This window comes from Thamnophis elegans, chromosome 7, assembly GCF_009769535.1.
Source record: "Thamnophis elegans isolate rThaEle1 chromosome 7, rThaEle1.pri, whole genome shotgun sequence".
NCBI lineage: Eukaryota > Metazoa > Chordata > Lepidosauria > Squamata > Colubridae > Thamnophis > Thamnophis elegans.
This window is the reverse complement of record NC_045547.1, coordinates 85,782,668-85,803,665: the sequence shown is the minus strand read 5'-3', so window position 1 is coordinate 85,803,665 and position 20,998 is coordinate 85,782,668. Positions and strand designations below refer to the sequence as shown.

At 50.9% G+C, this 20,998-nt stretch overlaps 1 protein-coding gene across 1 annotated transcript in view; it reads right to left on the bottom strand.

The window, feature by feature from the left end:
* Positions 1-17,612, bottom strand: part of SEMA3E (semaphorin 3E) — a 95,425-nt gene extending 77,813 nt beyond the window's left edge. Inside the window, exon 1 of the mRNA XM_032220606.1 lies at positions 17,236-17,612. Within this exon, the coding sequence (XP_032076497.1) occupies positions 17,236-17,449 (214 nt within the window). The 5' untranslated portion in view covers positions 17,450-17,612. The remainder of the gene's footprint in view (positions 1-17,235) is intronic.
* Positions 17,613-20,998: the final 3,386 nt, after the last annotated feature.

Genomic DNA, 20,998 nt, shown 5'->3' with positions numbered 1-20,998 from the left:
TTTCCTTGGGAGCCTCCAGCAATATTTAGTCTGGCCTGGTGTACATCATGAATGGAGCCCTTTGAGGCAGGAAGACGAAGCGGGGCAAATCTCGGAATATAAATTCCAAGGTAGAGAATAATAGGAGGCTTGTGGCAGGACAGTTACAGGAGTGAAAAATGATACTGGAGAGAAAAGGGGGGGGATCAAAAGGGGAACAGAAGCTAATAAAAGCAGAATGCAGGGGGGGGGAAGGCTCACTTGCTGAATCTATGTCATCTATACCATGTACTATAGGGTGGATTTGAGAAATCAGATCCCTACCTCTGTGAATCCACTGCCTTCCCAACAGAGACCAGAGGAGAGGGAATCCTAGTTATTAGCAGAGAGATGGATTCAGAAATCGGGACCTGCCTCACATTTTGTTCCATGTGCTGCACATGAGATCCATTTCTGAAGGCCTGACATTGACGGAGGAAAATCAGGGTCCAATCTGGGAAGAGTCCTGCTTTGCCTTCGGTTCAGGCCCACCCCTCTCGCCCCCAGGACAGAGAGGTCAATCGGAAGAAGCCGGGTGCGAGCGAGAGCACCTCAGTGCCAAGTCACCCACTCATTCTGCCAGCCCCCCCTCCCCCCCGGGCAGCATCACTTTAATGAGCTCTCTTTACTTTTTATCCCTTTGGGATAAAGGGATAAGCAGACATTCTACACAAAAAGCAAATACTCCGGGGCCTTTGTCCTGCCTGAAACTGACGGATGACGGTGAGAGGCAATAGGAGAGACTCCTGGGCTGAATTTTGGGGATGAGTCCTGGGTGCTCTGCGCATGGTGGCCACCAAGGGACGCGTCTTCCAAATGGTCCCAGGACAGGAGTAGCTAAGTAATGATGGGAAGGTCTCCCCCAGGACCACCCCTCCCCTTTCTTTCCAGAGAGGAGGCACATTTTCAAATCAAAAGAAATCATACAATCAGCAACCACTTTCTAGGGACTTGAATGGACCGTCAGTCTAACCCAGAACTTCTCAACCTTGGGAACTTTAAAATGTGTGGACTTCAAGTCCCAGAATTCCCAGCCAGGGAGTTGGCATGCTTAGATAGATGGTGGGAAAGTGACCCTGTTCAATCGAATCCTATGAGCAGATGGGAGCAGCAGAAGACCACCCTGTGGAAGCCACTCATATCTAACCCGATTTGCAGTTTCAACCCTTTGGCTATCTAAGGAAATGCATGCAATTTATTCATAAGCACCATTAAATATCGCTATAGCAGTATTTTAAAAGTTTCAATGTTTTATGAATGAAAAGTAATATAGCGTGTTAAACCCACACATGGGAGCGAAAGTCTCAGAAATCACGATTGATACTAAGCATCCACGCACAATCTGGAGAGAGAGAGAGGCAGCCGGAATGTCTAACAGGAACTAAACTGGATTCCTAAACTGACAGCGTCAATATGGGTCTCATTTGTTTTGTTCTGTCCTAAGCTCCCTGTCCCTGTGTTCAGCACCCTGACATCCTCTGCCAGCTGCGCTGAGTCATGAGAAATAAATATACGCCTTTTTACACACTCTCTTAGCCTGGCTTAATCTCCCCACCCACATTGAAACAACCAGCTTAATTCTAAATGACAGCTGCATGTCAAATCATCAGCAGTTCAAACAACTGCAAGCGTGAACATTTTTTGCACTCAAGAGATCTCATTTTCAGAGTAACAACTTATTCAAAATGCGTAAATTTCACTATTTGCTGTATCATTTGTCTTTGAAATTAACCTCACAGCTGCTTGGGAAACACACAAACAGTCACAGCAACCTGCTAGCAAGATAGTAGAACCAGCTACAGCAGAAGGTTTGATGCAATAATGACCTGCCCTTCTCTAGAAATAGCTACTTTTCTCCATTTCTCCTCTTAACAGCCCTCCGGCCGCCTTCGTCACCCTGCTCTAGTGTGCTGGGGACAGCAAAGGCCTTTCCGGTGACCCATGGGGCACTGGTGTGGCAGCTGCACTGGTACCCAGGGCTGGAAGGGAGGCTGCCCCGAGTACGGCGGGGCTACCGAGGCACAAGACCAAATGGACGCGTGGAGGTCCAAGGAAGCCAGCTTGACTCGCCGGCCCCAGGTGGTGCGTGGGGAGTGGGTGGGTGGACCGCCAGAATGGGCCAAGCTAGCCCTCCCCTCTCCCCACCCACAGGTATTTGGGATGCAGATGTTTTGCCTTCTTCAACACCTAGCGAGCCGTCCTTTGGTTTTGCTGGAAAATGGGGCTAGGTGGAAATGCAGGGCAAGAGGGTTTCTGAGGAAAAGAGACAGAATTCTAATTCACGGGCAGCAGCCAGGGAATCTGCAGGGAAGGTCACTACACAAGGAAAGGAGGACAGGAAGTCAGCCGTGCCAGCATAAGGGAAGGGACGGACAGGAAGTTCTTCCCGGCTGAAACAACCCCCCCCCCGGGGGGTGTACCTGGGTCACCTGGTTTGCTTGGGACTCCTGGCCCTTTTTGATGCTCCTCCTGGAACCAATTAACAGCACCTAACGAGGTAACACTCTAATCCCTCTTGGAAATTGCTTGTTAACTACCTCTAAGCTACTACAGACGAGCTGTGGTGGTGCAGTGGTTAGAATGCAGTGGCGCAGGCTCCTTCTGCTGACCTGCCGGCTGCCAGAAGGTTGGCAGTTCAAATCTCACCAGGCTCAAGGTTGACTCAGCCTCCCGAGGTCAGTAAAATGAGGACCCAGATTTTTGGGGACAACAGGCCGACTCTGTAAACGACTTAGAGAGGGCTGAAAAGAACTGTGAAGTGGTATATATAAGTCTAATGGCTATTGCTATAGACCTGAAATATTTCTTCTTTTCCCCCCTTTTCCTTGCATTTTTACTCCTTTCTATTTTATTTCTTTAACTTTAATTCCTATTAGGCGTTGGTTCTTACCTGATACACCCCTTCTCTGGGCAGGTGGAGACAGCGGTCATGCATGGGTTAACTCAGCCAGTAACCAATAGAACTGAGTCTACCAAAGTGATGTACCAAAGTTTGTGTAATGGTAAGAAGCCGAGTTCAACGCAGAGATTTTACTGATTATTTTTTTTTTTTAAATCTCCTTGGTTTTAATATATCTTAGACTGTGCTTGATAAAAAGCTATACCGTGTACGGGCTCTGGGAAGTCGGGGGGGTACGGGGGGGTCATAGGGGGGAGGGGGGAGGGGGGAAATATAGTATGTGCCAGATTTTAAAGTAACATGATTGCACTTGTATACTGTTGCCTTTTTAATTCTAGTGTAAAAATAAGAAACTGAATATATTGATAGATAGCAGAAATACACCGAAGGGAGGAGCAGAGGGAAAGAAGAAAGAGGGGTAGAGAGGGTGGGAGAGAGGATCGGAAGGAGGGTATGGAAGGGAGGGAGTGTATTGGGAGAAAGGAGTGATAGAGGGGGAGGGAGGAGCAGAGGGAAAGAAGAAAGAGGGGTAGAGAGGGTGGGAGAGAGGATGGGAGGGAGGGTGAGATGGAAGGGAGGGAGTGTATTGGGAGAGAGGAGTGATAGAGGGGGAGGGGAAGTAGGGTAGGGGGGAATGTTGGAGGGGAGAAAGGAAAGTTGGAGGGGGGTGAAAGAAAAGGTGTATGGAGTGTTGAAGTGGTATATTGGTTTTGTATTTTGGGGAGTATTTTTGATAAGGATGGTTGTGTTTATTGTTCAATGTTATATGGCCCCAGTCATGCACAGTATATATGTGACTGTATGAAATGAAAATGAAAACAAAGTGATGTCATCGCCTCTGAGCAGGGTCCCCCCGCTTTTCTTGGCGAAGGAGGTAAGTAGACTGCTCTGCGCTATTCGATTGCTCCCTTGATGATCCAATATTCCTCCCAGAACGCCTTCTGCGAATTAGGCCAGGACCGGAAAGGGTGGGGATGACCGCTGTCTCCGCCTGCCCAGAGAAGGGGCGTATCAAGTAAGAACCAAGGCCCCATTCTCCAAAGGCCCCGGAAGGTTGGTGGTCCTGAGGAGAGGCTGCGGAAGTGAATGCCAGCTGCGGCAGACAAACGACGGCGGGAGTGCTAAATAGCGGTGGGGGCAGCATTTAGCGGTGTTAGGCAGCGCTAAGCGGAGCCTCCAACCGCTAGTGCTGGGCAGCACTGCATCCGGGACGGCACTATAAGCTGACAACAAGGTTGAAGCCTCGAAGAAACCCTGCCAGTCCCTCTCAAGAAGCCCCGGGGCCAGGAGAGAGCCCTGGCTCCAAGGGGAGCCATCCGTCTTCCTCCAGTAATTCAGAAGTTCAAATTTTAGAGAAAAGTCCGATTAAAGCCAATTAGAGTAGCCAATTAGTATTTTTAAGTAAATAAGTTGAGGAAAGAGCAATTATCAGAGTCTAAAAAAGCAGGGGGGGGACCCTCCTCAGAGGCGATGACATCACTTTGGCAGACCCAGTTCTATGGGTTGCTGGCTGAGGTAACCCAGGCACGGCCGCTGTCTCCACCAACTTTGGAGAATTTACTAGTATAATCAACAATCCTAACAAAAACGATGGGTGGATGGCAGATGGAGACGTAAACATTTGAAAATTCAACATGAAAGTTGCTCACACGGATACACGGAGGGGAGTGGTGGAGGAGGAAGGCTGGCGGTTGCCTTTCACTGCCTCCTCCTCCTCCTCCTCCTCCTCCCCCCCCCTAAGTAGATGTTTTCCTGAGCCAGGGAACTCCAAGGAAAAAGAAGACCTTCTGCCCACTTCGGATTCCAAACTCCACACCTTTCGAAAGCGGCTGTGCTTCCCCTCAAGCTCTAAAGCACTCCCGTTGCTTCTAAGCTTGCCCAGCCCTGGTGCTTACGAGAGCCACCTTCTATTCTGAGACTGGGGAACGTTCCAGGACCTTCCTGGTGCACAGAGCTCAGCGGGCAGCCCTTTCTCTTCCGACCCACCAATTGGAGAATGAGATGGATAGATTCCCTCCCGTCATCCTCTAGTGGATCTTTGACCTCCAAGGCCCCTGGATGGGCAGAAATGGTCTCTCCCTGTGGTTGTCTCACCCGAAGGAGAGGGATGGGCAGCCCGGCTTCCTTGTCTCTCTCTCTCAAAAACCAGGGGCAAACCACATCATGGCTGCCTCGGAATGAGGAGGAAAGGGGGAGAAAATGCAGGCCTTTAGCTTTTATTCATTTCTTCTTCCACTCCCACTTCCAATTGAATGGCGGCCAACAGCACTCCCTCAAACCCAAAGACCTGCTCAAATGGCTCCGAGGCCTCTGAAGTAGCAGAAAGAGGCGGAGAAACTTTACAGGGCCTGGGACAGGGGAAAAAGGAAAAAGGCTTCCAGTCTATTCCCCATTCAGCCCCCAGTTGTCCAGGCAGGAGAAAAAGAATCCCATGTCACTATCCATCTCCAAAGGTGACGGACGGTGGCCCTGTATCTGTCACTAGGAAGAGCAGATCAGGAGCCAAGGGGGTTCAAGTGGCCCCAGCTTTATTGCTTGCTCACAGTCTCTACAAGAATCTGAACCTTTAACGGTCAAGAGATAAGAGTCAACGGAATTCAAGGTGGGCTGGAGTGAGATTCTCGTGGCCCTGAAGGGACTCAAGGCGGATGACGTGCTTGACCCGTCCCTCGGGTCATCTCCCACAGTATTGTTACGTTTGTGACCATTAATCATTCCAAGAAAGGGACCATGGAGTTCATAAGCTAAATATGAGGCAGCCCTCTCTATGAAAAAGTTAAATACAATTTCAGGCCACATCAATACAAATATAATTTCTCATTCATGGGAAGTAAATAATTCTACCATTTATAAATTGCTCAGTTTCCACTATTACCGTAGGTTTCAAACAAGAGGAGACCAGCAGATGTCAGCAGAGGATTCTGCGTTGCTTTGCTGCCATCTATTGGCCAACGGGAATGTTGTTCCCACTTCAAGGACTATGTCCAATTTAGGTACCACGTTTTTTAAAAAAACTTTGAAGATGCTGGAAATAAGTTCAAAACATGAGGATTGTCGGGGCCTAGAAACAAGGTTGAAGAAATCGAAGGAATCAGGAATAATTAACCTTAAGAACAGGAGACTGAGGTAGATTAACTGCTTCTCAAGCCTAATCCACACCATATAAAGAGTCCTGATAGCTGAAGTAGCAAACGTATTCATTTTCTGAGAAATTTGGAAAAGAGGTAAATAAAAGAAGTTCAAATGCTAAATACTTTCAGGATACTTGAAATGCCTGCACATTTTGCTGTTCCTGCCTTAATCATCCCCAAGCCCTCCTTAAAAGAAAAACGAGCAACCCAATTGTAAGTTTTACATATTCACTGTGAAATTTCTTTTCCCCAACAGCTGCCCATTTACTGGAGCCCAAGAATTCAAGCCAGGGCTGCACGCCCCCCCTCCCCCCTCCCTGCTCGGATATTGGCCAGCCTCCAGCATCACATACTCCGACCTACAGGGAGGGAGGGAGGGAGGGAGGGAGGGGAGGGGGCTCTCCAAACTTATCGGCTAAGGATATACGCCAATATATTATGTAGTGAATGATCCTTGTTTCCTGACACAAACTGCAATTTCCACCTATCTCATGTTTCCGGCTGCTCACGGCTTTTAGGGCGAATAATTCACACTGTGTTCCATTTGGGAAGCTGCCGGCATCCGCAGGCGTCTCGGTCGGAAATAAGTGAGAATTGCAAGATGGACTTAACTGAGAAAGACTCGCGAGGAGAATAAATTAAGGAACAAGGGTGGACTACAAAGCAGGTAGGGCACATCGGAGCCACCCGGAGGCATGCGGGCTCATCTCCCCCCCCCCTCCGCCATGAAAGCCGATCAGAGGAAGGGAAAAGGCTCTGAAACAGGGCATACAATTTGGGTCAGTTTAGTAATCCTGTATCACATCATTTATTAAATTGATACGCTACCCAACTCCCAGCAACCCTGGCAATTGACCCTGGTTAAAAACATGTGTGAATAGAGAACAGCTTAAAAACCACAAAGAACAACACAAGACAGAACAACCACCATGGCAAAGAAAGCAAACCTGGATGGGAGCAAGAGAGAAGATGGGAGCACCAGTTCTATCCTAAGGTGCATTGCCTCGGTCACACACACACACAGAGAGATATTAGACTAGTATAATGCGCATGTATATTTGTGTTGGGTGTGCGGGGTTTTTGCAAACGGCTTCCTTTGTAATAAGGAGCATCTCTGTTCTCTGGGGCTACGATTTGTATTATGCAGTTATTTGTATTTGTCCCTTGCACTTTTCAACCTGACTTATGTACAATATATAAATTGCTCACAGCCACTTTCAATTGATGTGGCATATAAACTCAGTAACCAAACAGATAAATCTTTATTTTAAATCTACCAGCATCTGGAGGAAGCGTCTATAATTCTTTAGCTACCATTCTCCAGGGGGGGTTTTTCTGTCCTCTAATTGGATAACTCTCTGCATGTCTCATCTGCCTTTCATGCACATCTGTCAAACTTATTGATATTGACAAACACCCGACTTAGGGAAGCTTCTTCCCGTGAGCCTCTCCGTAAAAGGCCCAGGGAGGACGCAGAGATCCCAGGGAAGCCTCTGAGCCACAAGTGAGCGAAGGTGCCGGAAGGGAAATTCTGCAGAGGCCCCCTGGAGACTGGCCGCCCTCCGGGGGGCTTCAGGCACCATCTGCAGAAGAGAAGCCCCCCAGGCGCCCAGCAGACCCCTTCTCTGCAAAGGCTGCTCCGGCCACACAAGTCACCAGAGAAGGAGGAGTAGATTTCTCCCCGTTCTACCAGTGGTGGGTTCTTAGCGGTTTGGACCGGTTTGGCTGAAGTGATAGTGGTTTGGCTGGAACCGGCAGTGATCCGGGCCTGCCACGCCCCGAACCGGTTCTCTGGTCGGCACCATTGGCGTCACCATCTTGTTTTTCAGTTCTGCCCATGTGCAGAACAATTTTAATTCCACTGTGCATGTGTGCACAGTGCACATCAAGCCCGTGTATGCAGGCAAAGCACGCGCATGAGTGAACCGGTAGTAGTGCCTCTCGGAATCCACCCCTGAGTTCCACCACAAGGCAATTTGGAACATTAGATAATTAGAGTCTGCCTTTATTTCTGTAAAGGAGGAACAAAAAGTACTGTGGAACGATGGCCCTGGACTCGTCAAGAGCTCTCAGAGGGCAGACTGAACAGCCCTACAAGCCGTATTAGACCGGAAATCTGTATCCACGTTTGATATTCCAGCTATTATCAACGATGAGCAAAACCAGTCAGGAGTATTTAGGCAGAACCCTACAAAGAGACAAGCATTCAGGAAAGTGTATCTAGACAATCCACCCGCACACTTCACAAGTATGTGTGCAAACCACTCAAGAGGCAGTTTGAAGTTGTGATTTCATGAGTTTGATCAGGCTGTGTGTGCAATGAGAGCCAGTGTGTTGGGGATTAAGATGAGGGTCAGGAGAACCCTAGAAGTTCTAGTCCTTCCTTAGGCATCAAAGCCAGTTGGGGGTCTCCATCTCTCCTTCTTCCTTTCAGCCCTACGCTGTGAAGTAACAACTAATCCATCCCTCCACCAACCCGCAATGGACCTGAGGTTGCTTAGGACCCATAACCTCCAATAAAGAGGCCTCATCCTGCAGACACATCAATTTGGGCTGATAACATAATATGTGCGATACGGTTCAAAGTATCTATTTCAAACTTAATCTGAGATGATCTTCTGTTTCAACTACCACTGGTTCCTTGGCATCAGTGCAAAGCTTCAACATTTCATCCCGATATTTAAAAAATATTTGAAAGATTTAATTAGCAGCTGCGGGGACCGTCCAATGCAACCCGTTCTCCATAGCTGCTCTCGGTCAGATGCGCCAACTCTCCCCACTGAACTGGTACAAGCAGAATAAATACATCAGGAGCTGCACAGCAGCTGCGCAATAAGTCACAACTGTCACGCAGGGAGCTGCTCCATGGCCTCTTTGTCTTCCGTGTTGTTTCTGCAGCCCAAAGGTCTGACTCCTGGGGTTTGCAGAAAACGGGCCATGTGGCCAAGGAATATTTTTCCTCCCTGAAAGGAAAAGAGCCCCTAATAAGGGAGCAAATGCTTCAAGGGAGCCAAAGTGGTTTTCCATCCTTTCCTTCTCCCGGGGAAACCCATTTCTTAAAAAAACCCAGCATGCCTTAATGGCTGCAAAGTGCTGCCCGGCCTCCTTTGCCTGCAGAATGAGGAGAAGCAGGAGCCCAGATTCAATCAGGCCTCACAGCAGCCCCCGGGGGAGCTCTCTGCGACGACCCTGCCCAGCTCAGGCTCATGGGAAGGGAGGGAGCCGACGGAGGCCGAGGAGGAGCTCATCGTCACTCAGGCTGAGAGTATCAAGCCTTCGCTAGCAGGAGTTCTTTCTAGTAAAGGCCAAGTAAAAGTTTCCACCAGGTGGTTCCACCTGCGAGAAAGGAAAATGGGAAAAAGATTCAGGGTTCAGGTGTAATGCTCACTTCTTCTAAAACCATCATCATCACCATCATGGTCATTGTCACCATCATCATCGTCACCATCATCAGACCCTGATGCCCTGTTCTGTAAGTCAAACACCTTCAACCCATTTCGAGTCCTATTTGCCAAAAGGAGGGAGGAATCTTCTGAAGAGATGAACTGGAGAAAGGCGCTAAAGAAGATTTTTGTCCAAAATGACCACATAGTCCCAATATCCCTCATCAGCAGGAAAAATAACATTCCCAAACTTGGAAGCGTCAGCTGGAAGTCCATGTCACAAACTTACAAGCCAGCAGCTGTTTGAATTATTTGTGACCAAGTCTTCAAGTCAAAAGATAACCTATTTATTTCTCTTTTGGCCTCGATGTTGCAGCACAAAACGTCCCATCCTGATGGCTGATGGGTCCTGGCTACTTTTCCACTTCTCCTACTTTAAGGATGTGGACAGGCCACCAGGAGCCCTGGTGTGGCCCAGTGGTGAGAGGGCAGCATTGCAGGCTGACTCTGCCCCCTGCCAGCAGTTTGATCCTGACCGGCTCAAGGTTGACTCAGCCTTCCGCCCTTCCAAGGTGGGTTAAATGAGGGTCCAGATTGTTTGAGGGGGGGTATATGCTCTCTAAACCACTTAGAGAGGGCTGTAAAAGCACTATGGGGCAATATATATGGCCAAGTGTAATTGCAATTGATGTTCGGCCCTTCTTCCTCTTCACCACCAGGGAAAACTGGGCTAAGGACATAAACAGGGCTGTGAGGGAGGTGTAATATTCTCCACTCACATTCCCCCCCAAAAAAGATAATAGAAGAAATGCAGGAGTTCTGAAAATCCAGTGAAAAGACGATCCTAACTGCAGGAGCTACCAGATTTCAGTGGGGATGCAAAACTCCCATAGGCTTCAACTGGTTTGGATTGGGACTGTGAGCCAGAGAAGATCTCCACCATTTCCAGAGGAGCTTCCTTCGTTAAAACCAGTAGATGCCACAGGGTGCAGGAAAAGCACATGGGGACGCACACGCACACACACCCTCTGGTGGGGGGGGGTTGCCTGCTGCGTCGTCCTCTAGGACAAAGGGACAGATGGGCTGCAGGAAGACCGTGGGTGGATGTTTTAGCAGTTGGAAGGAACTGGCACAGAACTTCTTCTTCTTCTTCTCCTCCTCTCGAGAGCTTGGGAGGCTCTTATGAATATCACGAAAGTCATTTCCATTACAGAGGAAAAACCATTGGACTGATTCATGCGGGAGGGAAGGTCTTTCCTTCACCCACCTCTCCTTCCCACTCAAACGGCCTGTGGGTTTATTGTCTGAAAAGCAGGACTCTGTAGGAGCTGGGCTGGTTTTCAGATCCATAAAACCAAGGACCATATTTCATTGTCATATCTGTCATTAGAACAAAAGAAACGGTAGATAAAATAAGATGATAACTTATTAACAATTGTTATGACCAAATTCCATATGGACGTCTCTTCTGGAATTCCCTGGAGAAAAACTCCCCTATATTTCCCTACATAGTCAAAGGAACAGATTATAACCAGAAAATCATAGAACGTTTTGTAAGTTCAATGAACTGTGGCAAAGATTCCCTTTTCCCTTTTGAAAATCCCATCGTAAGCCAGGTTAAGAACACAGTTTGTCTTCTCAGTTGATTTTTTAAAATGTTAGAAAGAAAAATTGTTTGGATCCTTCTCAAGATTCTAAATGTCTTTCTTGTTTGCATGCAGATTGTCATAAAACGTCCCATTCTCAAACACCTGTGTCTGTGTCTGTGTGTGTGTGTATGTAGCATGCATGCGAGTGTGAGTGCATGTGTGTGTGTGTGCAGACGAAGTCTACATCTGCAGGCACACATGTGAACCACCAACTCAGTGTAAATTAGGATACTGTAAATAAATGTGCAATTGTCTGCATAAGCCGTGTGAATAATTATAATGTGTAGAAGCCATCAGTAATTGACTGAACTGCCAAAGTAGAATTAGAATTTGTCACAGCAGGTTCCTCGAACATAATACCCAGCATTTTGTGCCACTTCCAGGCTCTTATAAAGGCCTGAGAATTCCAGGGTTTTCTCTCTCGGGAAACCAGGAAACAATGGCCCGGAGACCCCAAAGGACGGGGCTGGGAGGTGCCTGCCACGGGTCTCCCTTCCAACACAACGTCAGAGACGCCCTCCGGTCGGGCTCCGTTCCTGGGTTCCGGCATCCATGCACTTTGGTGAGCAGCGTTGGTGACTTTGTTTATTGCTGCTTTCTTGCTTTCTGGTATTTTTTTTCCCCCAACTTCTCTGTTTAGCCAACAGCCCAATTCCCAGGTAATCCCCGTTTGAGGTTTAATCAGGGGCGACCTGCTTAGTGTCCGAGGTTAACCATTGTGTGGGAAGTGCAGCCCCCTTTTTCTCCTACCTGCCTTTTGTCCGACGTTGTCAAGGCGACTCCCCCAATGTCCGCAGGGAGCGCAGGGGTCTGCCAGGACTGTGGTCCCAGAGCTTTAACTTCTCGGTGGTCTCATGAGTCAAACGTGCCCTGCAGTCAGGGAAAAAGGACCCCCGGCCAAAGCCTGGCACAAGCAGAGAGAGTCCCTCCATCCGCGAGTCCCTGAGTCCTTGGCCCGGCGCTTCTGGGCCTCTTCCACCGATTAGACGCAACGGAGCTGCTCCCACAGAGCTTCTGATGTGTTAAATGCACAGGGAGCTGCCAAGGCCCCACACAAGGAGCTGATTCAGAAGTTGGCCCATTCGGCAGTGGGAAAAACAGCCCCGGCTCTTCAGCTGCTTGAAATATACAATCCGGGAAACTCCTTTTAGGCACGGCTGAACCTCACACACCAACCAGGCCCTTTTTTCCCTTTTAAACCCTCCTCCGTTTCGTTCCTTAAGAGTTAAGGGTTTTGGCCACGTGGTTCTGGCCACCATCTTGACTTTTTTCACACAGGCTACACACACACACACTCACACTCACACTCACTCACTCATTCACACACTCAAATGCAGAAAGAGTTTCCAAACCCCTAAGGGCAGTGCAGCATTTGATTTACGGCTTTCCTGTCGTAAGTCCTTGCCTGAGTGATTTGGTTCACAGTGTCCCAGGATTCAGAGCTGCCTCTGTAGCCGGAGCCCCTTTCCTGACCCTCTGGAGGGTCTTCAGCTTGCTCTTCCAGGGCCACCACTGGCTGCTTTGGCTCTGCATTCCTTCTTGCGCGTAGACCCTACTCAGTTCCCTCCAAAAAACTGGGTTGTGTATATGCACACACACACACACACACACACTAGCCTCAGGCTTCGTCTTTACTGAGCCCCATATATGACCCATTAAGTTTCGAAGTCAAGGCCATATATCAGTTTCACCAAACTGCCTCGCCCCTGCGGCTACACCCCCCCCCCCGGGTCAGAATGGCCTCTGGTTTGATGCAGCAGATCCCAACCAACCATGCGGTTTCCACGTCTCCTTCTCTTCAAAAAGTGCCCACAGGGCCTCGCCTGAAGATGCCGCTGTTTGACGGGGCAAGAGTAAGGAGGCCTGGGTGCAAATGACAGGGCACCTCCCCTAACAACGTCCTCCTGAGCCTTACGTCAGTGTAAACACCGCTTACTATTACGGCCTCAGCAGAGATCAAAACAAGCACACTGCATCCCTCCATGCATACATGTGATGGCCAAAGAATGTTAGGATGAGCGGAGTTGTGCGTAAAACACGAGAGCCTCACTGCAGACCAATTACGGGAGCTGAGCCTTCAGCCCGGAGGCCTCGCATGCCGTCTTTCTAAAAAGGTGATCGGGTGAAGGCAGATCAGCCCCCCGAGGTTCCTGCTACACCTAGATCAGTTTGCATGGGTTATGCTGCCATTGACACGTCCGGGCGTGTAAATTCAATACCACCCATTAATCCTAGATAATCGCCCAAGGCAACGGTTAGGGAAAGAGTCGCGACAAGAAGGAACTTAAAGTTATTTCCAAAAACGTCTAATATTTACAAATTCATTGCCAAGAGCTCTCAAGGAAACTGAGAAACAATAGCTGGACAGCTAATGGGCCTTTTCCCATCTCACAGTTAACACTCTACAGTCCTTATATCTACATAAAACAAATTTAAAACAATAGTTTAAAAAATTACATGTGACAAAAGTACTTTAGTTCGGAATGAGTATCTCACATTTTACAATTCATTGTCAACGAAGCAAGTTCCAGTAATAGGTGACTGGACATCAACTATTACGTTAAAAAGTCAAAGCAAAAGAACCATTTTATCATCAAACAGAAGACTTTGTTTTACATTCCTTGCCCTGTTTTTGAAAACACACGGACTGAAATATTCAGCCACCATATCGGAGGCTCCCTGTGTTAAACGGGTGCCAGATTGCCAGATTCCTTGTTGCTTTGGTGACAACAGCACAACCCACTTCCTGCGAGCCTGCTTCCCCCAAGATGTTTGTTTGTTAAAAAAAACAAAACACCGCCAATCCAATCAGCAACCTTGTGATTGCCGAGTGGTCTCCCATTCAAACTCTAGCCGGCCTTGTTAGATCAGCCAGATGCATAGCTGAAATCATCTGGAGCTGAACGCCCCTTCAAGCACCTTTTGGAGAAATGAAGTGCACCACGGACGCTTCGTCTGAATGCTGCGTCCAAAAGATAAGTCAATATGCGCCTTTATTCTCTCCTCCTGGAAAGACAGAGCAGATGTGCAGTTCCAATCAAGCAGATTTATGGAAGCCTCTTAGGCAAACCAGTTCCCGCAGTGGGAATCCCTTGGAGGAAACTGAGAATTTTCCTGGGCAAGAGAAGCTTCCCACAAGGCTTAAGGGTGGGCCGGAGGGATATTTCCACACAGCCCAATAAACAAAGCCAGCCTCCAGGCATTGCCTCCCTCCTCCTGCCTTGGGAGGGTCTCTCAGTCGATGCTGGGGGCTTCCTGTGACTCCTCCAGCCCCCCCCACCCCCGATGGCCTTAATGGGAGGTTCAGACTCTCCATTTCCCCAGGGCTTCTCCATCCCCTCCCCTCCAGCCCCTTTTTTTGCAGTGAGGAAGAAAATCCCCCTCACTCGATTAAAAAAGAAGGTGGAATCCTGATTCTCCACAGCCCTCGACAACAGGAAGAGCTTGGGCAGCCCTGAGAAGCAGGACGAGCCCCCTGAGCCAACCCTCCCTGGGGCCGGGCAGGGGCCTGGCCAGGTGCAGCAGCTCAGCCACCAGGGCCCAATCCCTCACCACCGTAAGTGGCCCTAACCCCCCCCACCCTCCGTCTTCACAGCAGCCGGACAAGGATGGGACCCTTCAGGCAGCTTCCGGGGTGGCCTGGCCTCCGTGGTCAGGTAGCCACCGGGTGGATAACCAGCAGGGGTTATCCTGAAGGAGCCTCTTCTTCTGCCTCCCTGATGCAGAACGAAGGAACAGCCAACTTGGGAATGGGTCAACTTCCCTTTCCTTTGGTTAATGACTGTTAATCTACAAGCTTTTATTAATGTTAGGCACGAAGACATGCGCCGAACTCTAATGAGAGCCACTGCTAGAGTGGTTAGGACGTCATCGGGCTATGAACTGGGAGAGTGGGAGTTCTAGCCCCCCCTTAGCCATGAAAGCCATCTGGGTAACTTTCTCGCCCCAACTCATCTCACACACGGTTGTGTAACCGTTCAGCTAGTCAAGGGTGCTTCACAGGGAGCCAGCCAGGCCTGGCAGACAACCGGGCAGAATGCAAAAATGCTAAGAGAGATTTTATTCCGTTTCCATCTCCATTTGCAGCCCAAGGAGAAAAGAGCGAAAATAGAGTCCGTTCAGCTCTCTAATTGGAACTGATTGTTGAACATCACGACGGCACCGGAGTCGAAATCAATCGTTTTTGTGAATCATCTGATTGCAGCTATTATTCCCAGCAAGGGTGGGAAGCTCTGAATGGCTGCTGGGGTATTTTGGAGCCCCTGCGAATGTAGAGATCAGGAGTTATGGAGGTGAAGAGAGGCAGGGAGGGGGGTCAATCTGACCGCCTTCTTCCCAGGGACAAACTCTGCCATGGAGGGCAGAATCAGCCCCAAAGGAACGCTGCTCCGGCCGCCCCAGGCTCCCCTCTGATCTGGAGGAGTCAGGCTGCCTACCAGGATACAAGGGAGCTCACCAAGGCTTTGCCAGTCACAGCCAGTCTACACTGGTGCATACAGCACTTCCAACAAAACCACGGCACAGCCTAGTTACTAAGTGAAGTTTTTTTTAATTTCTTAGTGGAGAAGCGAAAGTAGATAGCAATTACTCTACATTTGTATGGGGAACGCTTAGCAGTTTCTACAGTCTTCAGATGACAATCTTATTGTAAAGGCTGCGATATAAAGCGAAGAATACTTTTTATCTCTTTATAAAAGAATATATTATTCCTCTTTGGTAACATCCGTAATAGAACGGGCTGGGCATAGTTGTTAAGGCATCAGGTTAGAAAGTGGGAGACCATGAGCTCAATTTTAGAAAGTCAGCCGGGTGCCCTGGGCCAGCCGTTCTCTCTCAGCCCCAGGAAAACGGCAAGGGCAAACCACTTCCAAAAGTGCAGGGAGTTGCCCAGGCAGGTGCCAAGGGCCAAAAGACCCTCCGGGAGGGGCAAAAGAAGCCGGACGTATTGTGAACGCAGCCGCCTCCCTCCCAGTTGCTGACAAACTCTGAAAAACAAGCCAAGGTCACGTTGCCATCATCAACAATTATGCCCAAAGGGTCCCACCTGCACCGAGTACCGTCCAACTACCGCACTGGGGCAGCCCTTCCTGGAATGCATCCCACACCATTTTATCCTCAGATTGAAGCCCCCAGCTCTCTCCCCCCCCCCCCCGCTTCATGCGCAAAGAACTGCAGCCAGAACAGCCGAAACTCTTCTGGATGCAAAGCCAAGAACCAGGCAAGGCCCTCAAATAATATACCCAGCACTGCCGTTGAAGAGGCTCAGGCTCTGCCTTCTCTCTTTGGGACCCTGAAGACAGTGGACGCCCCTCCTGACCCCTCCGGCAGCCAACTCCCCTCCCTGGTCTGCATCTTCCCAGGACAATATTCACGGGGATGGGAGGGGGGGGCTTCCCAATGAAGCTCTGCTCTTTGGACCTTTGAGTCCCACCTGTTGTCCTCACGGACCGAACCAACATCCATGCAATTCCCCCCTCCCCAGAACACCAGGGGGGGGTGGGGGGCTTCAATGGGACTCCAAGGAATGAAAAAGGTAAAGCTAAAACAGGCGAAGCGTCGCAAGGGGCAAGGGGGACACAGTTACCTGCGAGGTTAGAAGCCAAGATGACTAAATAAGCAAAGGGGGGGGGGTCAGAGAAGCCCCTTGTCAAATGACGTCAAATCCCTGGCATGAAATCGAGGTTGGGCACCGGGAGATTTCAAAGCCCCGGACTCAGCAAGAAGCTGCCGGGGGAGAAGAGCAGGGCGAATCCCCCAAGAAGGGGAAAGGAGAAAACCGCCAGCTCCGTAGAGGCAGGGAGCTCCGTTCCTTCCCCCCTCTGTCCCCCGTTTCCCCTCTGGCAGCTTCTTCGTCCCCGGAGCCCCCCGCTCCTCCGCTCCAAGGGTCCCGGCCCCCTCCCCGCACCTGCTCCTTCGGCCCAAGCGGCGCCCCCCCTCCGGCACAGCAGCCGAGGTTGGCGGGCGGTGGAAAGAGCCCCGCTAAGCGGGGAAGAAGCGCTGCGCTTCCCCCTCGGCGTCTCCCGAGGCATCCGGAGCGACGGTGCGCAGCCCGCAGAGAGGCGCCTTCGCCCTCGGGCGGGACGGAGCCTGGAGAAGCGGCTCTGCCGAGCGCCCAGCGCCCCTCGCCCCCCTCGGGAAGCGCCGCGCCGCCTTACCTCTGTGCGCCAGGCGCAAGCGGGGCTGCCTGGTGCCCGCCGCGTGGCCTCCACTCCAGGCCTCCAGCAGCAGCCCGGCCAAGGTCAGCAGGAGGAGGTCTCGGCGGGCCATGCCGACCCCGCAGCAGCCCGGCCGCCCGGCCGCCCAAGGGGGCTCTCCGGCCGGCGGAGGGAGGGCAAGGTCCCGCTGGCGGCGGCCCGGACTCCTAGGCATGGCGCGGGCGAGGCCGGCGGAGGACGTCGGGGGGGCGCCGCGCAGCCAGCATCCCTGCCGGCTCCTCTGGCCGCCTCCTGCAGAGGGGAAGGAGGGCGGGCGCGGGGCGCCTTGCGTGCGAGCCCCGTCTGGAGAGACAAAGCCCGGCGTCTCCGGCGCTGCTTATCCCCGGCTCGCTCCGGCAGCTCCTCCGCCGCGCAGCCGAGCCCGCGGGAGGAGGAGGAGAGAAGACGCGGGCGCTCGCCGGGACCTGCCGGGGGCTGCCCGCCGCTCTCCCCGCCCCCCGCGCCGTCCTCCCCGCCGAAGTTGGCCCGGGCGGCCGCCCTCGCAGCCACGTGCCGAGACGCCCGCCCGAGGGCCGGCCCGGGAGCCTCCCTGCCCGGCTCTCCCCCGGGGACGGCGCCGCAGGCGGAGGGGGAGGAGGAGGAGGACCGGCGCCTCCGACCCGCCGACCTTCCCCCGCCTCTGCGCGCCCGCAGCAGAAAGGCTGGCGGGACGGGACGGAGCCCGGCGAAGGGAGCCTCCCCGGGGTGGCGAGGAGGGCTTGGCTGGGAAAAGGCTGGCGGAGAGGCAGGTCCGGGTGGCGCGCGGTGGAGAGGCGCCCGTCCTTTCCCCTGCCCTGCGCCCCTCCGCTTTGGTCTTCCCAGTTACATCCAACCGAGCCTCATCCGAATGGCAGGAGAGCGAAGGGGGCGATGACGGGGGCGCCCACCGGTCCAGGAGGGACCTTCAGGGGGAGGACGGAGAGGACGCTTCGAGGGCCCTTCGTCTAATCGATCCGCTTGGAGATCCCAGGAGGGTAGCTTGGAGGCCGAAGTGGCAGTGAAAACGGACCCTGGTTGGCCTGCAGCTGAAGGGCTCCGCTTCGGCCATTTCCTAGGCTTTTACCGGGCCTCTATTTGTGCGTAACTCCAGACGGCGCCCACGACGTTCATGCCAGCCAGGTGGGCTGGGCGGAGACCCCCCCCCCACCCACAAAACCCCTCCAGAAGCAGCTGCCATTAAAATTATTTCCTCAGGCCTAGATGGATAAATAGTTAGAGAATAATCTTTTTAATTGGTCAAATGATAATATTTTATTTCTAAGTTGTGATGCTATTTCCTCACCATGTCAGTTTAGATGATATCCATTTTTCATTTTAGTTTTTATACACTGTAAGGCCTTAAAAACACCCACTAAAATGCCTTATTTTTAAAATTAAACTGGAGAAGAGAAATGTAATAACCCAACAGCTGAGCCTCTTTTGATTTTGAAGAGATTGACTTACCGGGACATTTGTGTTTTACATTTTCAGAACAACTAGCTTGAAACATTATTTAGCCCAAGCAATAGAAGTGAGCCTCGGTTTAATTTAACCCAGCAATGGTTGCCAGAGATCACCTCTACCTGAAGGAATATTGGAAGTTTTTCGTCAGTTTCCTCCACCCAGGTGTTCAACCTGTTCTAAGATTTTAGTTATGCCCCCCTAGATGTAGTAGGCAGGGAGTTATAAGAATAACAGCTGAACCATCTAACTAGCTAGACACTGGCACATGCATGGGAATCATTTTAAATCATTTTTCACCGTTCTTGCTTTTTCCGATTCCGTCCCTCGGTCCCAAGCTAAATTCCATTGGGAGAATTGGAAGAAGCCCTGATTGACAGATGCCTCATTTATTGCTTTAAGTGATAGAAACGTAATCATTACATGAAGTTGGGAACTCAATGGGAGTGAGAGCTAAAACTCTTTAACTTCAGCTACCACTTGTAACTACTAACTGGTTACAATCCACTTAGAAGTTTCAGTGTCTGCTTTATTTGCCCTTTGGGTTTCAAATAGCAGTGACCGACTTTTCAACCTGCGTGTCCCATCTCTTGGTTTAGTTTCTCCATACGAAATGAAACTGGAGGGGGAATATGGGAAAGGAGGGGGGACTCTGAGGAGGGACTGAGTGGAGGCCTCTCCCGCTGATTAGTTTCTTCCTTTAAAAAGTGATAATAGTTAATAATGAGTAGGGCTTTCCCAGCTGAAATGCAAGCATGCTCCGGGGGGTCAGACTTCCTTGGGGCTGGGAGGAAGGGCCCAGAGGAAGTTGGGGGCGGGGGACGGGGACTGGCCAGCCTTCCATTAGCTGGTCTCAGGCACCTGTGGACGGCCTTAAGGAGGGCAAATCTGAATTCCGCTTTCCTAGGCTCTCATCAGATTTGCCTCGGATCCCTTCAAGAAGCAGCTGTTCAGATTGACCGTCTTCTAATTGCCCCTTTCCTTGCTGTCCGCTTCTCAGGAGACGGTGAATTCAGGATCTCCCTGTGAAGCATCACGCTTGCCGCAACAGTCGCCTGTTTTCCACAGAGCCAAAACCATCAGCAGTGGGATTGGCAACTGGTTCTCTGCCCTAATGATTTCTTCCAACCACCAGTTCACCAGACAGCTCAGAAAGTTAACAGCCGGGTCTCCCGAAGTGGTGCGAACTGGCTGAATCCCACCACTGAAGACAATGTGACCTCGGTTACTGTCATTCCAGGGCTGTTCGAATTCTGTTGACTCATTTTCGCTCATGGGCTGATTTATAGTTTGCAACTCACCACTTGAAGAGTTAGATCAGTTCTTTCCAAAAAATATTGCAAGGAATCTTGGCAGAAGTGGGCTGGCTGGATGGAAGGAAGGAAGGGTGTCTTCGGCATTCCTCTCCTACTTAGTCACGGTGCTTCCTGGGTGTTTTCCTCAGCTGATACTCGAGCATACATGAGACCAATCGTAGGCGCTGGGAGAGACAAAGTGCCCACATACAGTGACCCTTGCTTCGTATGCGTGGGTCTCATCCTGTGTTGTTGTTATTTTTTTAAAAGGCTGGCGTTATATTCATGTTAATTCCCAGGTTAATTGTCTGGTGCCTTGGCCTGAGCAATTTATGCAACTGGATAGCAGAAAGCCTCTGGAATGGACGGATGAGTCTGGCCCAGGTGAACCAGCCAGGTGAAATTGCACAGTCGGATGAGGGCTAATACGATCAGGGAATTGTCACCCCGGGAGCTAAGACGGGCCAGTGCTAATTAGCATTTGGGTGGGATTTCTCCATGGACAGCCACAGCTGCACCAGGCTCGGGAGTTTGAAGAAAAAGTTCCCAAAGAAACCATTTCTGTAAACTGTGAGCAGCACCAGGAATTGTTGGGAGTCTGTGCCCCCCCCCCCCAGCCATGACGCCTGCCTCCATCTGCACCTCTGTGGATTGGGATGGGCCTGTTGAATTCAGCCTTGGCATTGATGTTGGATGAAAGATGTATGATGATGTCTCCCTCCCCCCCCTTCATTCATTCCTCCGCCCCAAATTAAAAACAACAACAAACTGCTCTCTAGGTGAGAATCGCCATAAATTTCTTTGGAGCCCAAAGGGGCTGCGCTCCAGATATTCTGCTAACCCCCACATGCTGCATGGAGGGAGGGAGGGAGGGATGGGCTGCCCCCAGACCCGGGTTCCAATCTTGCTCCACTGCGTGAACATGGGTGAAACACGGGTACAGTGATCTCCGGAGGGGCGGCTTCAGCCCAAGACAAAGAAGGCAACTT